A 20,244-nucleotide genomic window follows, 5' to 3' on the forward strand; every position below is an offset into this window, starting at 1 on the left:
ATCAAAATGTAAAAACTTGCTCAAAATTTGGTCCAAGCCGTAAGCAGGCTACCCCTGAATCTGCCATTAAAAAATTGAAAGCACACTCACCCATGTATTTACTACTAGCATTGGCTCAATCGTTTCTGGTTCGGAAGAAAATACTCTCTGATTTTACAAGCTTCCCCACTGGGTATGGTGCCTATTTGACTTAACATAACTATCAGCTGCCAAATTCGGTAAAAATTTGAACATGCATTTAGAAGGCGAAAATTTGGCCCTAATTTGGTACTTGTCACAAGAGGGCTATAGATTTCTGGATCTGCCACAAACAAACTTGAAAGTATGCTCACTGATGTATTTACTGAAAGCATTTTTTATTTTGTTGAAGGAGATTTTGTGCCCAAATATATATTACATCACCCTAGCAATAATACTTGCCAAGTTTGGTGACAGATGGCTCCCACTGGGCCCTATCAGGGGCATCCTTGGATCTGACATGAACAAATTTGAATTTGCACTGAACTCACAAATGCACTTACTTATAGCATTTTAACTCTATCATTTCAGGTTTTAATGAAGACAATTTTTTGATGATTCTCTGATTTGAGAATTTTGGGCCACCAAGGGGGCATAGTGCCCATTTGCACACATATTCTATTACACTTGTAATGATAATACCTGCCAAGTCTAGCGAAACTTTTCAAGAAGAAGATGAAAATGAAAATTCGCCCTAAATTTGGTTCCCCTAAAGGGCCAAGGGGGGGGGGGGGGACCCTGAATCTGTCATGAATAGCACTAACTTCCCTTAAGGCCAAAACATAGCTTTTGTATGCCAGCAGAACTATCAATTACTGCTCTATAATGTACACGTATGCAGAAGAAATGTATGAAATAAGGCTGTAATAACACAATTTTAGTTGGGCAGCAATGAAAGTGCGAAATATTAGCTGAACTAGAAATGTCACTAGCGACTGGTATGCCTCCGCCATAATGCATGGTTCTCCTAATAGGTCTATAGTACAATGTCTTGACAATGTGTGATGACAGTTTCACATAATTGGCAAAAAAAAAATGACAGGCTTGTCACAAATATGTTGAATGTTCACTTTCCTTGAACTAGGTGTAATTGGATGAATTAATGGCTATATTGTCTAAAAGTGCAGGTATTTGGGGAATTGAGGACTTTTAATTGACTTTTAACCCTTTTATATGTTTAACGAAGAAGTGAAATTCAGCACTTTCACTTGACCTTTGACCTTTTGGCAAGAAACTTCCAAGAGACTCTCTATTGGGTAATACATGCATACACTAAGTTTCAAGAAAAATCCTGCGGGCATTGCATAAATAAGAGGGAAATAGTGAAATTTTGAGGAGTTGACCTTGACCTTTGACCCCTGACCTTTGACCCGTGACCCCTAAATTCCCTAGATAATCACTGCCAGTAGGTATATGCATATGTACTAAGTTCCATGAAGATACCTTGAATCATTTGTTAGATATCAGGAGAAAAGTGAAATTGTAACATTTTCACTTGACCTTTGACCTGATGACCTGAACTCTCTCTGGAGAATCTTTATTTGATAGTTCATGTATACACTAAGTTTCAAGAAAATATCTTCAGGCATTGCATAGACATGGGGAAATAATGAAATTTTGAGCATTTGACCTTGACCTTTGACCTTGAGCATGTACACCCAAAAGTTGAAAGGCACAACTTCGCCCATTCATACATAAACATGCCAAGTTTCATCAGGATACCTCAAATGGTTTTTTAGTTACGCTGTCCACAAAATTGATTACGGACAGAAGGACGGATGGACAACCCGAAAACAATGCCTCCAGCGACACTTGGTGGCAGAGGCATAAAAAGGTTCACCAGAAGTCCACAATCTAAGAGCTTACCCAATGGTGGTTGCTACTTAATTTTCATAATCGATTATCAGTGATCGACAAATCAGGCCACAAAGATATCCATGGATCTTCCGAGCTAGAGTAAATCGCATACAGCTTGTTGGAAAATATGATTGCAAGGGTATGATCAATCATCATTTTATGTTCTACCTTCTCACAATGCTGAACGCAGGGTTAATGGGAAGGGCCCTTCTGGAATAAAAGATGTGTACGACAATATTCTACACTTTTGATCTCAAAACACTCCAAAACAACTCATTATCCTATCAAATCACGTCAGCCAGGTAAGTTTCTTGGTAAACCCTTCCAGTGTATTAGAAACAAATTCCAAATGATGGAAGATGAATTTTTAGCCCTTCCAAGAGCTACGTTTTGGCTTTAAGGGGTTTGGGGGCACAATGTTAACCCATTCTGTGGCATCAACCCATACACAGGAACCTGGTATACTAGGTTTCCAACATGTTGACAAGATTGTCTGCATTTGCGGCCCAAATTCATGAATACTTGTGTTATGCTAACCAGAAAAATGACTGATGGATAGATTAGAGTTTAGTATCTCTTCTTTTTCTGTATCAAAACTGCATGTATTTCTCTAATTTACCTTTTTTCCACCAAAGTAGTAGGTTTGTTTTGCGATAAAACTCGTATGAAGACGTTCGTAGCCATCAAGGCTGAGCTCACTAGATTTTGACTTTCACTGACTCCAATCGGGTGTTCTTTATAGTGTATTACAAAAGAATTCCTGAGCCCATCAGTGCACGCTCTATTCATACCTCATGTCCAATTGATATTTTTCATTGTTCAATGGCACATACAGTCGACCATGAAAAGGGGATACATGCAATGCTTGACTGTTTCGCACAGGCTGATAGTGAATCAGCTTCTTACTTGTTTGTTCAGTTTTGTTTTGACTTTGTTAAAGAGGGACATAACCTGTAAAGGGAGAAAAATTGTTGCTTGTTATGACCGCAATGGCCATAAACTTATTTGTGATCCCCCATATTGACAAAGCAAGTGATTATGGACTAATGCATCCACAAAGGCAAAATGTAACAGAGCCAGAGTAAAGCTACTTGACATTAATTTGACAACAAAGGTAGAGAGATATAGCATATCCCTAATCATATTGCTGATATCAGAGTTATAGAAAACACACAGTCACAGATAAGGAACCACTCTCTTAATAGCGATATCTGTCAGTTTTGAAAGGACTGCAATAAAATTACTCACAGACAAGAGAATGCGGGGGAGGATATTGATTATCGAGTCAGAGGGGCATCAAGAACTTAGAACATAACAGTTTGAAATACTTGCAAGTGTGCATGTATTTGTATATTTGTGAGTATAATATACAGGTATGTGTGTGTGTGTGTGTGTATGTGTGTGTGTGTGTATGTGTGTGTGAGTGTGTGTGCGCATGGGTGCATGAATGCAAAAGGAAATAAGGGAATGGAAAGCATTTTACTATCATTCCTCTCGCATGAAAACAGGATGAACAAGAGTTATGCACATACAATATTTTGGGAAATGGAAAAGGCAAAGCAGAAGGTGAATATTCAAGAAAGAAAGTAAGAGGTGGGGGAAACCTCTGCAGCCAAGAAAGGTAAGTAGTGAGAAACACTGGATGCAGGTGGTGATCATTACAAAGACATTCCCACTTTTAAGTTCTAGAGACATATACTATGATACTAATGAACTGAGATAGGAGCAGCAGGGTACATACAATAAACCCCAAAAATGGAGAAGGTCAGTTAGTATTCATGTAACATATGCTGGTTTCTGTTGAAGGAATGAAGGGTACAACAGAAAACTGTTGGGGTTGGATGCTACATAATACCTCCTTATTCTTGGGACTCGACACGGTATGCCGAGGGCTCTCGCCGGTTTGAGCAGAGTTGTTTGGAAAGGTCACGATCAAGGTCTACAGAAGCATGAAGACCAAGTTTGAACGAACAGAAACCCCATGACAAAAGATGAGAAAGAAAATCAAACACATAATTAGTCTCTCTGGGAACTGGCACTATAGAAGAGTAAATAATGGCCATCCAAATAACTGAATGAAATATAAAATGGTATGACAAGTTGGCAGATATCATAACGCCTTTGATATTGATAAGCAAATGAATAAACTTTATTGGCAACTTTTTAGTAGAATATATTTATCCATATTGATAATCAATCCTTCAATATTTTTGTACCAAACAAGGGAACCTATCTCATATAATACTATCATCTGTATACACATACATGCTTCACAGCTGTTGTCTACAGTTTGTCTACTACAGCATGTAAATGACTGAAAACAGGTTGGTTGAATGTTTACTGATGTTTTAATGCAAAGAGCCATGCTTTGTTCAAATCAGGACCAACATCTATCACACACACGCTGGCTACAGCATGGATATGTAGTTTGTCCAACACTATTTTCTGAGCACAAAAGGTCACATAAATTGGGTTACTACAATGAACACTAGTCTTGTATTGCTTGAAAGCAAGACAAATGTGAAACCAATACGAATGACCACTGAGACATTCTTGTTCCTTTCAGATACAGGTTGCTCTCTTCCAAATCATGAACCATTTCTTTTTGATAGAGCAGGATAAAGACAAAGAATGATTTGGGGTGACTTCTTTGTCTTCTGTCTTTTTCCATAATCAAAGCATACATATTAATTAGAGACTACCTTTTAATAACCAATAAAGTTACTCATTTACAATGGGAAAATAAATCCCCAATCATAAAATTTGTTTTTGAACAACCACATCAGCACAAACAGCTTGTAGAATACATGATCTCTAACAAGTTTTTTTTCTCTCTCTTTCTTTTTGTACTCAGAATTCATAAATCAAAACAAAAAAACTTGCATACTATGTTTAATGGGCATCAAATAAAATTAAAGCACAGGCATAAAAGTTTTAGCACCTTCATTATATCTTAAAATGGATCAACTCAACAGCAAAAATTTGCACCACTGGGGTGGATATCCTCGTGGAGTCATGATAATCAGAGTAAAAGTGAGCTGGCACAGAACAATACCAATAGACACTATCAAGTCACTTCAGACAAGTGCACAATGTTATGTCTGCAGTGACTTCGCTCAGGCTTATCATATCATGCAATTCAATCTGATATTACACACACAGACACACACATTGAAACCTGCTGCCTACAGCTTAGACACTACTGTAAAAGTGGATATTTTCGCGCGACTAATTTTTCGCGCTTGGCGGGGTAAGAAGAGCTTCGCGTGTTTTTAATTCCGCAGAATCAAGACATCAACTACTGGTACATACGGCAAGCAAAAATATTTGCGTGCTTTTATTTTTGCGCTAGTTTCGGGTTGCGCGAAATGCGCGAAAATTTCAACACCGCGAAAATTTCCACTTTTACAGTATTCTCAGTGTCAGTGGACTTCTTTTTGAGAAATTTCAGTAGCTAGATAGTAATACTGTCTATTGTATGTGTATTGTATATGAACATATCCTTGAAGAGTGCAGCAGGTATCCAAAGAGATTGGACTGGTAACAATCTATCGATAACTCAGCCCCATGATCCAGTGCACCAAATTTTCTATGGAGGACATAGTGGCAGAGCATTATGTCCTGCCTCATATCAAAATCTATGTGCCATTACCAGTTTGGATATCATAATTGTATTACTTTGTCAGGTTATTTTAAGCCTTCTTTTAAATGTATGCATGCCCTTCCTTTATAGCAAATCCCACTACAAATTCATCATGACGCTCGTGCTGAATCACTTCGTCTTCCTTTATTTTTCTAAAATACATTAAACACCTAATCAATTGTTTAAAAAATACCGAGTTTTTATATATGTGCATTAGGGTTTGATTGATTTGTACCACCATGGGCAGGGAATTTTAGATTTGAAAGGTGTAATAGTGGTCTGTGAGAGAACAGGGTATTTCCACAGTAAAAGAATACTTTTCAAGGATGACAGGTTATTTTCTATTTCCAATGTGCATTACCCTCCAATACCATATGGTCTCTTAGAACACTTTATTACAACATAACTCTGCCCCAAAATTGCTTCAAACAAGCAGTCTATTAGAAAATGTCATATTTCCGTCAGTACACATAACACACATTCACATCTAGAAACTTGGTATTAAAAAAACAGTGTTCAATAGATAGCTTGTTTGCAGCAATTATGGGGCAAAGCTATTTCTTATTAAAGTGTTCCAGCAAATCATATTATCTGGAGGGTAATGCACATTGGAAATTGAAAATAACTTGACATCCCCGAAAAGTAGGCCTACTCTTTTACAATGGAAATACTCAACATGGTTTTTCATGGGACGGATGTGAATAGACCATAGTCATCCTGCTGGAAACTTTCACTCTACTATGAAACATAGAGAGAAAGATAAATAGATATACAGGTACATATAGATAGATAGACAGATAGTTAGATAGAAAGATAAATGAATAAATAAATAGATAAATAAATAAATAGATAAATAGATGAATAAATGAATAATTAACTAGAAATGTCGCTACGGCGACTGGTATGCCTCCGCAATAATGCATGGTTCTAGTAATAGGTCTATAGTACAATGTCCTGACAATGTGTGATAACATTTTCACATAATAAACAAACTATTAAAATGACAGGTTTGTAACAAATGTGTTTCATGTTCACTTGCATTGAGCTAGGTTTAATTGGATGAATGGCTATATTGTCTAAGAGTGCAGGTATTTGGGGATTTGAGGATTTTTATTTGACTTTTGACCCTTTTATAAGTTTAAGGAAAAAGTGAAACTTTAATAGCCCTTTCACTTGACCTTTAACCTTTGACCTTTGACCTTTTGGAAAATAGTGAACTTTTTAGTTGACCATGACCTTTGACCCCCTGACCTTGGACCCATGACCCCTTAATTTCCTAGATAATCACTGCTGTCAGTACATGCATATGTACTAAGTTCCATGAAGATACCTTGAACCATTTGTCAGATATGGAGAAAAAAGTGAAATGTTAACATTTCACTTGACCTTTGACCTCACAACCCAAAACTCTCTCTGGAGAATCTTTATTTGGTAGTACATGTATACACTAAGTTTCAAGAAAATACCTTCATGCGTTGCATAGATATGGGGGAAATAGTGAAATTTTGAGCATTTGGCCTTGACCTTTTGACCTTTGACCTTGAGCATGTGCACCCAAAAGTTGACAGGCACAACTTCGCCCACTCATACATATACATGCCAAGTTTCATTTGGATACCTCTAACGGATTTTTAGTTACACTGTCCACAAAATTGATTACAGACGGAAGGACGGACGGATGGATGGAAGGATGGACGGACGGACGGAAGGACGGACGGATGGAAAAACAAACCCGAAAACATAATGCCTCCGGCGACACTTCGTGGCGGAGGCATTAAAATAAAAATAGACAGCCTATCAAGGGGACAGTTTTGTTGTACAGAGAAGTCAGATGACCCACCTCCTCAGCTAGAAGAATTCATTAAACACAAATACTCTCCTCGAGTCTTTTATCATTTGGTCGATTCACAACTTCATGCATGTAAGCTCATAAGCTGGAAGATTTAAAGTCTCTGCAGCAAATCAACATGGATGCTACCCTGGATTTTTGACATTATACCAAATACATCAGCTGCTTGCAGTAATAATCATATCTATAATTTTACAGGGTAATTTGTAGTTGCAACTGCAAGTGAGCATGGAGACTGAATTCAGTGCTTTGGAGAATGGATGCAGTCACTGTTTGATGACATGATGCAATCATTTGAACATGCCCACATATCTATGCATACTGCAAACATCAATATTTTCATGTGATTAATTTTTCGCACTGAGTGGCTCAAAAACATATTTACCCTGCGCGATTGTCAACCCATTCACAATGTGCAGAGAAAATTGCAAAGATATTTTCGTAGGTTTTAGAACTCGCGCTAGCCAGAAGTAGCACGAAATACACGAAAATCAATGTATCACGAAAATTTCTGCTTTTACAGTACTAGTGTGTCAAATTTATTTTTAGGAGCATCGAATAGATCTATAGAAGAAACACATTCAGACCATACGGACCCGCGACAAAAAAAAAGGATCCGAAAGTCGGGGGAGGTCGATTTTCTGACAATGACAAGGCATTGTTCCATTAGTCTTCCACTTTAATTTCTATATAACAGACTCATAAAATAACTTGGTTGCAGAGATATCGATGATTCTATGAGAGCATGTCGAGTGGTCTAGGAAATCGGCGTTTCGAGAAAACTGCCTTCAAAGATTTCCTTCCGACACAATTGTGATCAAGGGGAGGTAAGACACTTTTCACCTCTTGACAATAGAAGGTATGCAGCTAGCAACCTCCGGGATGTTCATTCAAACTTAGCACCAGCGATTTACGCTCGACCAGTCAGTAACCAGGATGCCACGCATTGACCAATAAGATCACTCCCTGGATGCTAGGGGCAGAGTCTATCTGCGGAGCTACATCAAAATCTTCAGACAAGTTTCTCTCAGTTGAAAGTTGGAAAATCATGGCCCAGGAAAACATTAATTTCATATCTTTCCTTTGATCATTCAGCTTCAAAATTTTGGTAGATAATAATAGATACATTAGACTATAAAATTCTGCCAAAAACAGAAATTTGATGGTTTTGACCGATTTTTATGATCTCACACTTCAAACTCGATTTTCTCGGCTCAGCCATCAGCGACTTTCGGATCCTTTTGTCATGGCAGGTCCCATATAATCTGTAATCATGCACATGAACTTTGGAACAAAAACCTTCTTAAAACTCATGACATCTATTTTTACTTATTGATAGCCACTATGTATGAAGACATACTAATGATTAAGGGCAATTCCACGGTAACTGACGTTACACGTAAGGATTTTCATGAAATTGTTTACCTTGTAGTTTTGTGAATGAAAGCACCTTGGGCTTGCAATTAGCATTGATGAATAAGTTCATGAGAATGAAGAAATAGGTGGAAAGTTTTTCTCTCAAACTGCATTTCTTATCACATAGCAAGTGAAAATGTGTCGGTAACTGACGTTACGGAAAAAGGACATGGGAAATTATGGTGTAGATGTAAATGGAAATATCTCATGTCCCTGACTTTTAGCCTTTATGTGTTTAATATGGCAATACACCTAGGTTCTTAGGAACAGGTGTGCAAAATAATGTGCACTTTAGTTGTCTCCTTTTACCACCATGCCAATTTCAGTGAAGGCATGACGGTAACTGACGTTACGTAACTGACGTTACGCTTACATTTGCCATAGGGTTTACACATGCAAAATCATGATTGGGAATAGCTATGTGGTATTTCATAATTCTGACCATTCAGAATGATTTGGTTGATATGGAGTCATACCTTGGTTCATCAGTCATAAATACACAATGAAATGAAACAGTAGTCCATTTTCTTTGTGTTCTATGAAAACTTAAAGGTAAACATGTCAGTAACTGACGTTACGTAACTGACGTTACACATACTTTGCCGTGGGGTTTACAGAGAACTAATTTATTTAACAGGTTATTATACTGCTGCAATGTACCAGTGACAATCCCAGGCAACTACAGCAACAAATTAAAACAAAATCTAAAGACACAAGTAATATTGGGTGGGCCCTTAGGGGGCACCCCCCCCCCCATGCCATAGCACAGTTGGGCAAAAATAATGTAAATGCACAAGAGGATATTTCTTGACATTTGTCTGAAGATTTAATTTTTATTCAACATTTATGATTACACAGAGCCATTAATAGATTAAGCAGTTCCAAGTATGAATATATTGACATGGCTAAGGGCTTTTTTGTTTGTTTGTTTGTTTGTTTGTTTTTTAATGAACAGGAAAGTTTTTATCTACATAGAGTGCTCCACCCATAATACCTTGTAGTACTACACAAAACATGGATATTTTTGTGCTTGAAAAAAATATCAAAATATCTTCCAGGTCATGGGAAAAAAAAAAAAAACATGTATCAACTCATAAATATGCATAAATATGTATGAAATCTATTGTGATATATTTCTCCTTCTTTTCTTTATTTTACTCCTGATGATCTCCATCATCAATTGATTTAAATGAAAAGTGTCGCACTTTTAATATTTGTCTGTGAAGAAGAAAAATAAATGCTTTTTTGGTCAAAAGAGCATTATTGTTTTATTCCTAGCTTGAAGTAATTTAACTGTTTTTCTTTTCCTTTTCACTGATATATCACGGCTTGCAAATCCATTCGAGATACCAAGAAATCGGACTTTGCAACAAAAGAATACTAAAATCAATATAAAAAACTCTTCCTGTTCATAATTATCATGTGTTGTATTACAAAATGTCCCTGCATGAATAGAATCAAGTAATCAACAAATAAACACTGTATGAACAATTTTTTTTAAACCCTATAGAATCCTCTCTCACTTTGAGCAACATCAGTGTTAAGTTTCAAACAATAATGAGTACATGCCTGACGTACACAAGATGAGCCATGTTAACTACACCACACATTTAAGTGCAAGAGGAGAAATATCTGTTTGTGCATTTGCCTTGAGGTAGAAACCTTGACTAAGCTTCCTGAAAAAAAAGAAAAATGCCAGCAAAAGCAAACATTGGTGAAGATTGTTAAACTGTTGGTATACAGCTGTGCAGAAGTTTGTTTGTTTGTTTGTTTGTTTTTGTAGAAAATGTGGTTAACATGCAATCATGTCACTGATTAGGCCTACAAACTTCTGGTAGCTTTATCATCCTGTAGGACTGGGAATGTACTAATTTGAGTGCATATATACTGCATGTGGCAAACTAAACTTCCAGATGATTTAACCTTAAACTTGTGCTGAATCAAAAATCGAAAGCTCAAGCCCCCCCCCCAAAAAAAAAAAGATAATCATGGTAAATGAATGAATAAATGAATTTAGAAATAAAATAAAATTTAAAAAAAAAATATCCATGGACATACCATGGTAATGACATCATTTCCTATGAAAGGGATTGCTGCTCTTTGTTGTAAGTTGACTTCCCAGATGTATTGAAATGGCCAAAAGTCAAAAAATTTGCCTCAGTTATAATTACTGTCATGGTAACTGACGTTACATACTCGTGTATGACGTTTCGGTAACTGACGTTACACATTTTGTAGTGTTCATTTTGACTCTCCAGTACGCCAAGTATCCTTATTTCTGGTATTAAAATAAAGGCATACGGGCATACATTAGAAATCCCAAGTTACATCATACAGCTCACTTCCTTTGATGAATAAACTTAAAAATTCCTTGTTTTTGGTAACTGACGTTACATCCATCATTATCAAAGTAATTAACAGTTTTTATCAAATTCTTTAAAGCTACCAGCTTTTTTTTCTATCGTGTGGTAAAAGACTTCTCTGGTAACTGCATACATATGAAAGATTGTTGTTTAGAGTACTAATAAAGTGGATATACAGAGAGTAAGTTATGCGACAATACACTCTTTTCACCATTGAGTTATAGGCATATTTTGGCAGCCATTTTGAAAATCAAAATGGCCGCTTTTATTGAAAAACATAATGATTCTTAAAACTTCAACTCAAGTACTGTCTGAAAATGTATGGTGTTTGAAACAAATATCATTTTGAATTTTTGGCACCTGTGTCCTAGTTACCGTGGAATTGCCCTTAATAGCATGGCCACTCGAATTTGGATTGAACACACAAGTCAATATCATGATGTGCCATCATACTGACCTTTTCAGCTTGCTGCTAGCATTGTGCCAAGCTGTGAACCTATCTTAATGCCAGGCCAAACAGGGGAGTGGCCGAAAAGGAAGAAAAAAAAAATCTGAACTTAAGCACTGCAATGCACACTTACTGAAGAGACCCTTATATCAATACTTGTTGCTGCGGGAGTGGGCAAGGGGGAAGTGGAAAGTTGGCCAACAAGAAAATAGGGCCATCACGGGGCTCTGAGAATGACTAAAAATGTTTCTCACTGAGGTTTAGCCAGCAGAATCACGTGCCATTCTTGAAATACCCAGACAAGTGCAAATGGGGAATGGCAATCAGGATTTACAGGTGCTGAAATATTGCCTATATAACCAGAGTTGTTCTGTTTTTCTGTTTGTTTCTCATCTCTCTTTGAGGGCTGATTGTTATTGCTGCTTTTGTGTGTGTGTGTGTGTGTGTGTGTGTGCATTTGTTAGTCTTGTATCCCCCCCAAAAAATTGTATCTGTTCCATCCTAGCAATCTAAGATTTTCAATGACTATCTGACACTATACACTGACACTCTGTTGTACATAGCACAAATTGCATCCAATTTTCAATCAAATCATAGCACCGGAAACACAGAGGTAATATACTCACAGGTCTCTTATCCTTTCTGGCCTGCTGAGCATCTCTCTTCATCTGAGCTTTGGCAGACTGAAACAATGAGAATATACAATCACAGGGAAATTTTTTTACATGAACTATACATGTACAGCACACACGAGACAAGTCCCAATCATAAAATATGTGGAGCTTAACCAACAATAAGAATATGCAGAAAATGTCTATCCCCGCCCATTTCACTATGCAGCAATGGTTGGGCAACTGAGTTAGAATAGTAGAGAAGCCTCACATTCATTTAACTTTGTTCTGCAAACAGAATCTGAACTTTTGTTTCATCTGCTCAGACCTTATTGGAAAGACCTAGTAATGTATGCTTTCATATGCCTCCGCTATATCACACATTTTTTTTTTTTTTTTAAATCTGTGTTTAATCATCAGTCCCTTTCAATAAGCCAGTTTGGGGTTAGCTCATGTACAGATGGGTACAAATGACCTTTCTTCTTTCTCAGTTGATTAGGCACTCCACTAGTCTTCAAGCAACAGAATGCATTAGCTTGCCCAACATAACAATTCACGGAATTCATCAGTCATGTTCAAACAAAGGATGTACTCGCGTAGACCACGTGATCAGAATGATCCATCAATTGACACTTCGGAAAACATCCATTTATTTTGCACTGAATGTAATGACAATCTTCTTCTATTGATATTGCCAAATACTGTTTTTGCTGCCAGGTGGATGTGATGGCAAGCATCACTCTAATACAACGATCACTTGAATAATCATTGCATCACAGATGCTTATCTCAGTGAATTTAAAAACCAACATGCTCTGCTGGTACAAATGACCTTTTTCTGCTCATGCTCAAAGTGGAACCCCGAACTGGCTTATTCTGTATACCCATTACACTGTAGGATTTTCAGTTAAGATTTAAGTTATGTTATTTGTTTAGTAATCTCTTTCTCTCTTCTATGTTGATTATATTGTTATGCACAGTATAATCATATAGAAATTGTGCAGTAAAACTTTACAGTTATCATGATTATTATTATTCTCCTAATCATTCATAGTACATCTTGACAGTGAGAGACAACAGTTTGACATGATTGGCACTAAACTGCAATGACGTCTTTGAAACTTTGATGGCACAACCGTAAAATGTGATCCGTGGTTATACATTCATTGAACAAAGCAAAATTGTGTCAGAGAGCACATACTCTGGAACTTGAGCATGCTCACTTGACCTTTGACCCTTGCCCTTTGACCCTATATCCAATTAATAATTGGTAATATAGACACTAATTTTCATAATACTTTTAGCCACTTTCAAAATATGGGAAAAACAGTGAAATTTCAGCAGACCAGACGTGAGACCAATACACCAACCGAGCTAAGCCCCTCACACAGCTACAAAACTGTCATCAAGTGTTGAAAATTTCTACATTCTAGCACAAATTTTACCATATACTCAAATGGAATTAGAGCATGGCATAAATATATAATTCCCTAGCAACCCCTTGTGTGATATCCATGGAGCAAAATTGCAATTTCCAACAGTATAGTCTGATCATCACAGCACTAATTCAAAATATGTTGTAACAGCTTTGACCAAAGACACATACTTAAAATTGAAGTGCTCTGTATAGAATGAGAGCACGGCATGTGGGCTGAAAGTGTCATGCAAACCTTGTATACACGGTTATGTAGAGATAGATAAGCGATTTTACCGCCACGCGCATGGCGGCTATTTTTGGCAGTCCTGATCGCAACTGAAGCAATCTCTTTGAACTGAGAATTGAGCGACAGGGCTGACAACAGTGCGAAGAAATGTGATCTCCACCATGCGGAGAACTTGGAATTCAGTGTGCATACGCTATTTATATCCTTGTTTTCGTTAAGTTGTAAATTGTGTACATCAATATCGATAAGAAAAATACCAAGCTAAATTGATATAGATAAAAGATATATAGGTGTGAATTACAGACATGATGTAATGGAGTCCAAATCTTGTCGGTCCGCAATAGGATAATATTTTGGATCTCAACTGGTACAGCCCTGTCGCGACACTTGCAATGTGTATTGCGACAGGGCTGTGTTTAGTAGTAAACTTATGTACCTGGTATTGATTTTCATGACGATACTGTTGAACCATTTCTAAGATATTGAGATGAAATTGAAATTTCAGCATTTTCATTGGACCCTTAAACTTTGACCCAATGGCCCAAAATTTTTCCTAGATAATCTTTACCTGGTAAAACATGTAATAGTATACACAATGTTTCACAAAATTACCTTCAGGCTTTCCAGAGATACAGGGGAAAAAGTAGCATTTTCAGAATTTAACCTTGAGCGGGTGTGCCCATAAATTAATAGACACAGCTTCATCCACTCAGACATATATATGCCAAGTTTCACTTGGATACCTCAAACAGTTCTGTAGTTATATCATCAACAAAATCGATTACGGATGGACATCCAAACACGAGGATGGACAGCTGGACAGATGATGGGAAGATGGGGAAGATGAGGAGGCTAATACCTTATTCACTGATTTTGATGCTCTTTGAAATCAAACATTAGTATATCACTAAAATTTGGGAAAATTTCAAAACAAAACTGCAGAAGCTGCATACCTCAGCAACATCCCGCTTGACTTTCAGTCGCACAGTACCGGATGTGCTACGTAGAATGTCATACACGTCATCGCGAGACTTGCCTTCCAAGTTTATGCTATTGATCTCCTGCACAATGTCACCACTGGCTAAGCGGCCATCCTGAGCAATAGCAACAAGAGCACACATAAATATCACAACTGTTCTTACTGTACACTTTGATCCCCCTTAGGATAATTGTTTTTTTTTTATTTTATATGCTAGGTACTCTCTCCAGACACAAATAAGTCATAAGGTTCCAGTGCTGGACAATATAAAGAAAATACAGAAGACATCAAAAAAGCAATTGACCTAGCTCCTTAACAAAGCAGAGAGAATAATATTTGCCTATACACATTTCAGCAATCATAAACACATAATGCATCAAATGCCCATTTGAACAAATTGGGATCCTATCACCCTAGGGATGCTACCTGCCAAGTTTGGTAGAAATCTGTCATGGGATATTCATGAAGAAGCTGAAAATGTAAATAGTTTACACATAATGCACGCTGAGGCCAAATAATGGATGATCACAGTAACTCCCTCGAGCTTTCGGCTCAGGTGAGCTAAGAATTCATAACTTTTGAAACTCTAGTTTGATTTTCCTCCAGTTTTCATTGACTGTTTAACAAAATCAATCTGCATACATGAATCCTACTCGTGTTTTGGCAAACTTCCTCTTTGAACACTTCATCTTTATACGATGAAATCTGATTGACAAATCTTGAATATATGCTGGACTCCATACAAGACTACTAACGGGAGAATAGTAACAATTTGAAAAGACAAAAGAAAAATATAAAAAGCATTTCACAAATCCTGAATTTGTATAAAAAGTGCATTTTAACCTGACATGCAATGATTGGGTTGTGTTTGAGCAAGCTACTTGCAGGTCATAAATCTGTGAATGCTGATCAGAGTCAGTTTAACATCTTTAATATCTAAGAAAGAATTTTTACATAATCACTTGTCATGATAGTAGTTTGCAAATCATTGCAAATTAAGACATCATGGCCCAGACTGGACCATTGTGGGGACTTGAAACGTACCATCTCTGCTGCTCCTCCTGGTAAAATGGTCTTGACCGCTACTCCCACCCCTCGAACACCCACAAGGCCGAAGCCCAGTCCATGCCCAGAATTCTGCAGCTCGATTTCTACGTTCTCATACTGTGGCTGTCCCAACTTACTACCAGTGGGACTACCCTATAAATGGCAGCAGATGAGAGAACATAAACCAACATCAATGATCAGTGTTTGTTGCAGATATTTGGGTGAGACTGCATGATTCAACATAACATACACAACTTTGCCTGAGCTACCAAGCAATACTTTCAACCAATCTGTTTTTCCACTTGTGTCACTACATCTTACTTTTGGGTATGAATTCAGATAAGGCATAGTGACCTTCGATCTGAAGGACCCTTGCCTAGATGTTTAGCAGTTAATCAATAACTGAACAAATATATCTCAGTCAAGATTCATCAAAACATTCAACAAGGTGTGCAGAAGGTTGCAATGATGCAAATCTCCCAGAAAGTTGACATGGACTGCAATGACTTGCTCTATTTCGTGTAGTTTATGTCTGAGCTGCAATGCAGTTTATTGTCTATTATACTGATATGTAGTTTGTTTCTGATGCATTCAGTTCATCTCCAACACCCACATTTGTCTTGATGGCAAGGCATGATAGAAATAAGATAAGGTGATTGATAAGCCATAAAACAGAGGTACCCCAAATTTCATATGAATACTACACACTAAAATAAAGATCATGTACATTACAGGAACCTCCTCATTTTTGTTAATAGGAAGCTTTAGATTTACGATGCAGATGTTTAGATGACTGCGTTGGCATTCTCCTCTCTCCCTGCATCATGTTGTAAAGTAGCCTTAGATTACTTGAAGACCCAACCTATGCAAAGTAAAGTGGCTCCCCCAAATGATCACTGCATCAAGTAGCTCTCCACGTCGTGTTTTTGAGTGGATGCAAAAATGGCCCAGAACTGACCATAAAAACTCAGACACAAGATTGATTTTGATAAGCGATTTTGCGCATGTGCAGACAAGGTTTTTTCCTCTGAATGTCCGCATCGCAAAATAAAAATCTAAAGCTACCTATTGACTTTCTACACAGCTGTACACAGTCTCTTCTTGTGAATGATATTACCATTTTCTTCTTGGATTCCGCCATTATCTCATTCAGACTCCCAGTGCTTGATGCCGCTTCAGTAGAATGGTGAGACGGAGAGGACAAAGCACTGCTGCTATCCCTCTCGTAATGAGGAGAGCCCTCCTGGTTGCCGGTAGCACCTTCTCCTACAAGTTGGGGTGTAGGCTGGCTGGCTAACGTCACAGAGGAAGTGTTTATACTCTTCCTACCCTGCTGCTGCTGCTTACTATCTTCTCCCCCTCCTCCTCCTACGGGAGGAGAAACAGGGGCACCAGACTGACAGGATAGAGGAGAGAAGGTATTACCAGCCCGCCCCACCTGCTGCTGATGCTGTGTCAGGGGAGATGGGGATGAGCTAGCACTGCGGTTGGTACTTCCTTGGGTGGGTGATGGGTGTGAGGACGAGGAACTACCACTTAGCGATGAGCAGGTACTGGAGGGAGGTGTGACAATGCTGGATCCAGTGCTGCTGGCAAGTTTCTTGTCCTCCTCTATCTCCTGTTAACGCACCATGACAAGAAGCAGAGAATGTTCATTATTGAGTATTTCCAGTAAAATTATGAAGCAAAGGGTCATCTTATGAGTGGTACTCTTGATTTCTAGCCATCCTACAGCCATATGCAATTACACCTCAAAATAACATCTGGGCTCAATTAACTTAAATAAAGAATTTAAGTTCATAGAACCTCTCTTATGTTTGTTAAAACCTCTGCTGCACCACAACCATTTTCATAAGATTATTTTGAACATTTCATAATACACAATGCAAACATTTTGAAGTTTATCACACTTACCTCTGCTTGAGATCCCCCACATTTATACAGACAGAAGAATATTGCAGAGGCACACATGCCCTCTCCCTAGCAACAAAACTAGAGGGCGCTCCATCAGGTTGGGATTGCTTTATTCTGCTCACAAAAACCGAGGTAAATTTCTGGTATTTTGCCCTATACCATCATAGTTTCGGAGTTATCATCAATACAATGATACTTGTTTGTAAGCCATGTGTGGTGCTTTTTTTTTGGGGGGGGGGGGGGATTTACTGTACTTTGTATGCAACTTTGTGTGTATTTTGTCTTGTTTTTATGCAGGGCCCCTTTGTAAAATCATGTTTTTTTAATTGAAAGGGCTACCCTGTGAAAATAAAACAGAATAAATAAATAAATAAATAAATAAATAACTAAATAAAAATAACTTGTTCTAAAATGATCTGTATCTGAAACAAAACTTATGTGTCTAGAATAAAACCTACTTCTTCTTTGTTAAGGTGGTCACATTTGCCCTGAATTCATAAGCACCTATCAAACGACAGTTTTTACTTGAAATTTATTCAAGCATTTCACATTATGTAACATATACTTTTTTTTCTGCTCAAGTCATTATATATCTAGAATCCAGTGCTCAATGCACATTCTTGTCCAGGGGAACAAGGGCATCAAGGTCCTCATGGGTATGAGGGGTTGGCAGTTTTCACAATTCAGGTAGGACCAAAATAGTCATGCTTCACAGGAACCAGCAGGAAGAGTTTCCTTTGGGGTAATGGCCACCTTGTGTGAGATCTGGGTGAGATGGTCTTTCCACAGGACCCTGCAATTGGCAGTTGGCCCATTGGGACAAAAACTCTCTGAGTGGATGAAACTGCATCTGGACTTCAACCTTTTCCTTGTTGGCTTTAATCAAACAGGGGGCATCGAGAGTCAGTTTCCTGCATTAGTTTCTCTCCTTGGGCTGCTACCTTTCTTCTGATGTTTAATAGGGGGTGCGATGCCACATAGCATGAACAGGTCTTCTACAAATATGAGTTTACAGCACCTAGTGACGGTTTGACAGGATGCATTTAAGGCTGGGTCAATTTTGGAGGTATGAGATGATCAACATCACACAGGAGCATCATACCCAGCATTAAAGAAGTACAAGGCAAGAGTTGCAGTAAGGACACTTTTGACATCTGCACCCCACCTGATGTTCATTTGGTTGTGTGCTGTCAGAATTAATACATGCAAAAAAAAAAAAAAAAATGTGATCACCAACTTGACATCACTTTATGACACTGAAATCGTCTAGAACAACCCAATTTTGAAATTGATATACTGTACTAAAAGCCTGTTACATTTTTGGAACCCACATCCTACAAGCTTTGCTTTTTAGTGGGTTCCTCATCTTACACGCCAATTATACGTCCTTATGCATTTGTGCAATTTTGGTTCAAACTGACCATTGTGTTAAAAACATTTCTTTTTCAAAATCAAATGGAATATATAACTTGTATGATATGTGGAATATGGAACATGAATTAAAAAAAAAAAAAAAAAAGTGAGAGAAGGCCAGACAGGTTAGCAACCCTCTATCAATTTCTTTAAATCAACATAGTAAATGTCTACTGTCTTCTTTTTTTTAAGTACTGCTCTTTTCTCTTAACAAACCTGGTGGCGTCGTGCACGTTCTTCATTCTTTTTCTTGATGTCATCAATTTTCTGGTTCAAGATGTCCTCCTGTTCCTCCTTGCTCAGTATATCAAGCAGAGTGAAGTTATCAACAAGATCAGTCAGCTGCTTGGTCAACTGAGGTTTAAAGAGCAAAGTGGAAAGATTTCACGAGTGATATACAGAAGTCAGGCAACGCTGCATACCTTTAACAAAAAAGTTGCGAATAATGGTAAGTGCATGGCAATCATTCAAAGTACATTGTTTTTGTATGTCTGATAAGTTCATTAAGCACCAGGCCAATGAAAAAGAAAAAAAGAAAGGAATGTCGATATAGCGACAGGTATGCCTCCCTCATATCGCATAGTTCTCCCAATATGTCTATAATACATCTTGACAGTGTGAGACCACAGTTTCACATGATTGGCAAGAGTGAAATGACATCTTTGGAAGTTTGGCACAACCACAAATGTGTTGAGTTTTATATTCCTTGCACCACAATTCTTTGGATGGCTAAATTCTTTCAGACAGCAAGTGTTCAAAATTTAAGCATTTTCACTTGATCTTTGGCCCTTGCCCTTTGACCCCATGGCCCACAACTTTCTTAAAATCATCACTAACTGGCAATATCAAATTTTCAGGACTATATTCAGGAAATATGGGAAATAGTGAGATTCACACATTTTAAGTTGACCTTAGACCTAGAGGCCCAAATCTTTTCCTATCTAGAATTACTGTGCAGTGATACATGTACATACATAGTCTTAACCCTTTGAAGACGTGTCCCCCGAGGGCAGGTATCTATGG

At 37.8% G+C, this 20,244-nt stretch overlaps 1 protein-coding gene across 1 annotated transcript in view; it reads right to left on the bottom strand.

Moving 5' to 3' along the window:
* The window catches only part of LOC139737632 (uncharacterized), a 162,470-nt gene that overhangs the window by 36,289 nt on the left and 105,937 nt on the right, over positions 1 to 20,244 (bottom strand). The window contains exons 3-7 of the mRNA XM_071648306.1: positions 19,438 to 19,575; positions 17,012 to 17,512; positions 15,892 to 16,047; positions 14,822 to 14,962; positions 12,221 to 12,277 (exon numbers count right to left, since the gene is read on the bottom strand). Coding sequence (XP_071504407.1) covers positions 12,221 to 12,277; positions 14,822 to 14,962; positions 15,892 to 16,047; positions 17,012 to 17,512; positions 19,438 to 19,575 — 993 coding nt within the window. The remainder of the gene's footprint in view (positions 1 to 12,220; positions 12,278 to 14,821; positions 14,963 to 15,891; positions 16,048 to 17,011; positions 17,513 to 19,437; positions 19,576 to 20,244) is intronic.

This window comes from Diadema antillarum, unplaced genomic scaffold (assembly GCF_040938485.1).
Source record: "Diadema antillarum isolate AM-2024a unplaced genomic scaffold, OU_Dant_1.0 seq00000697_RagTag, whole genome shotgun sequence".
Classification (NCBI taxonomy): Eukaryota; Metazoa; Echinodermata; class Echinoidea; order Diadematoida; family Diadematidae; genus Diadema; species Diadema antillarum.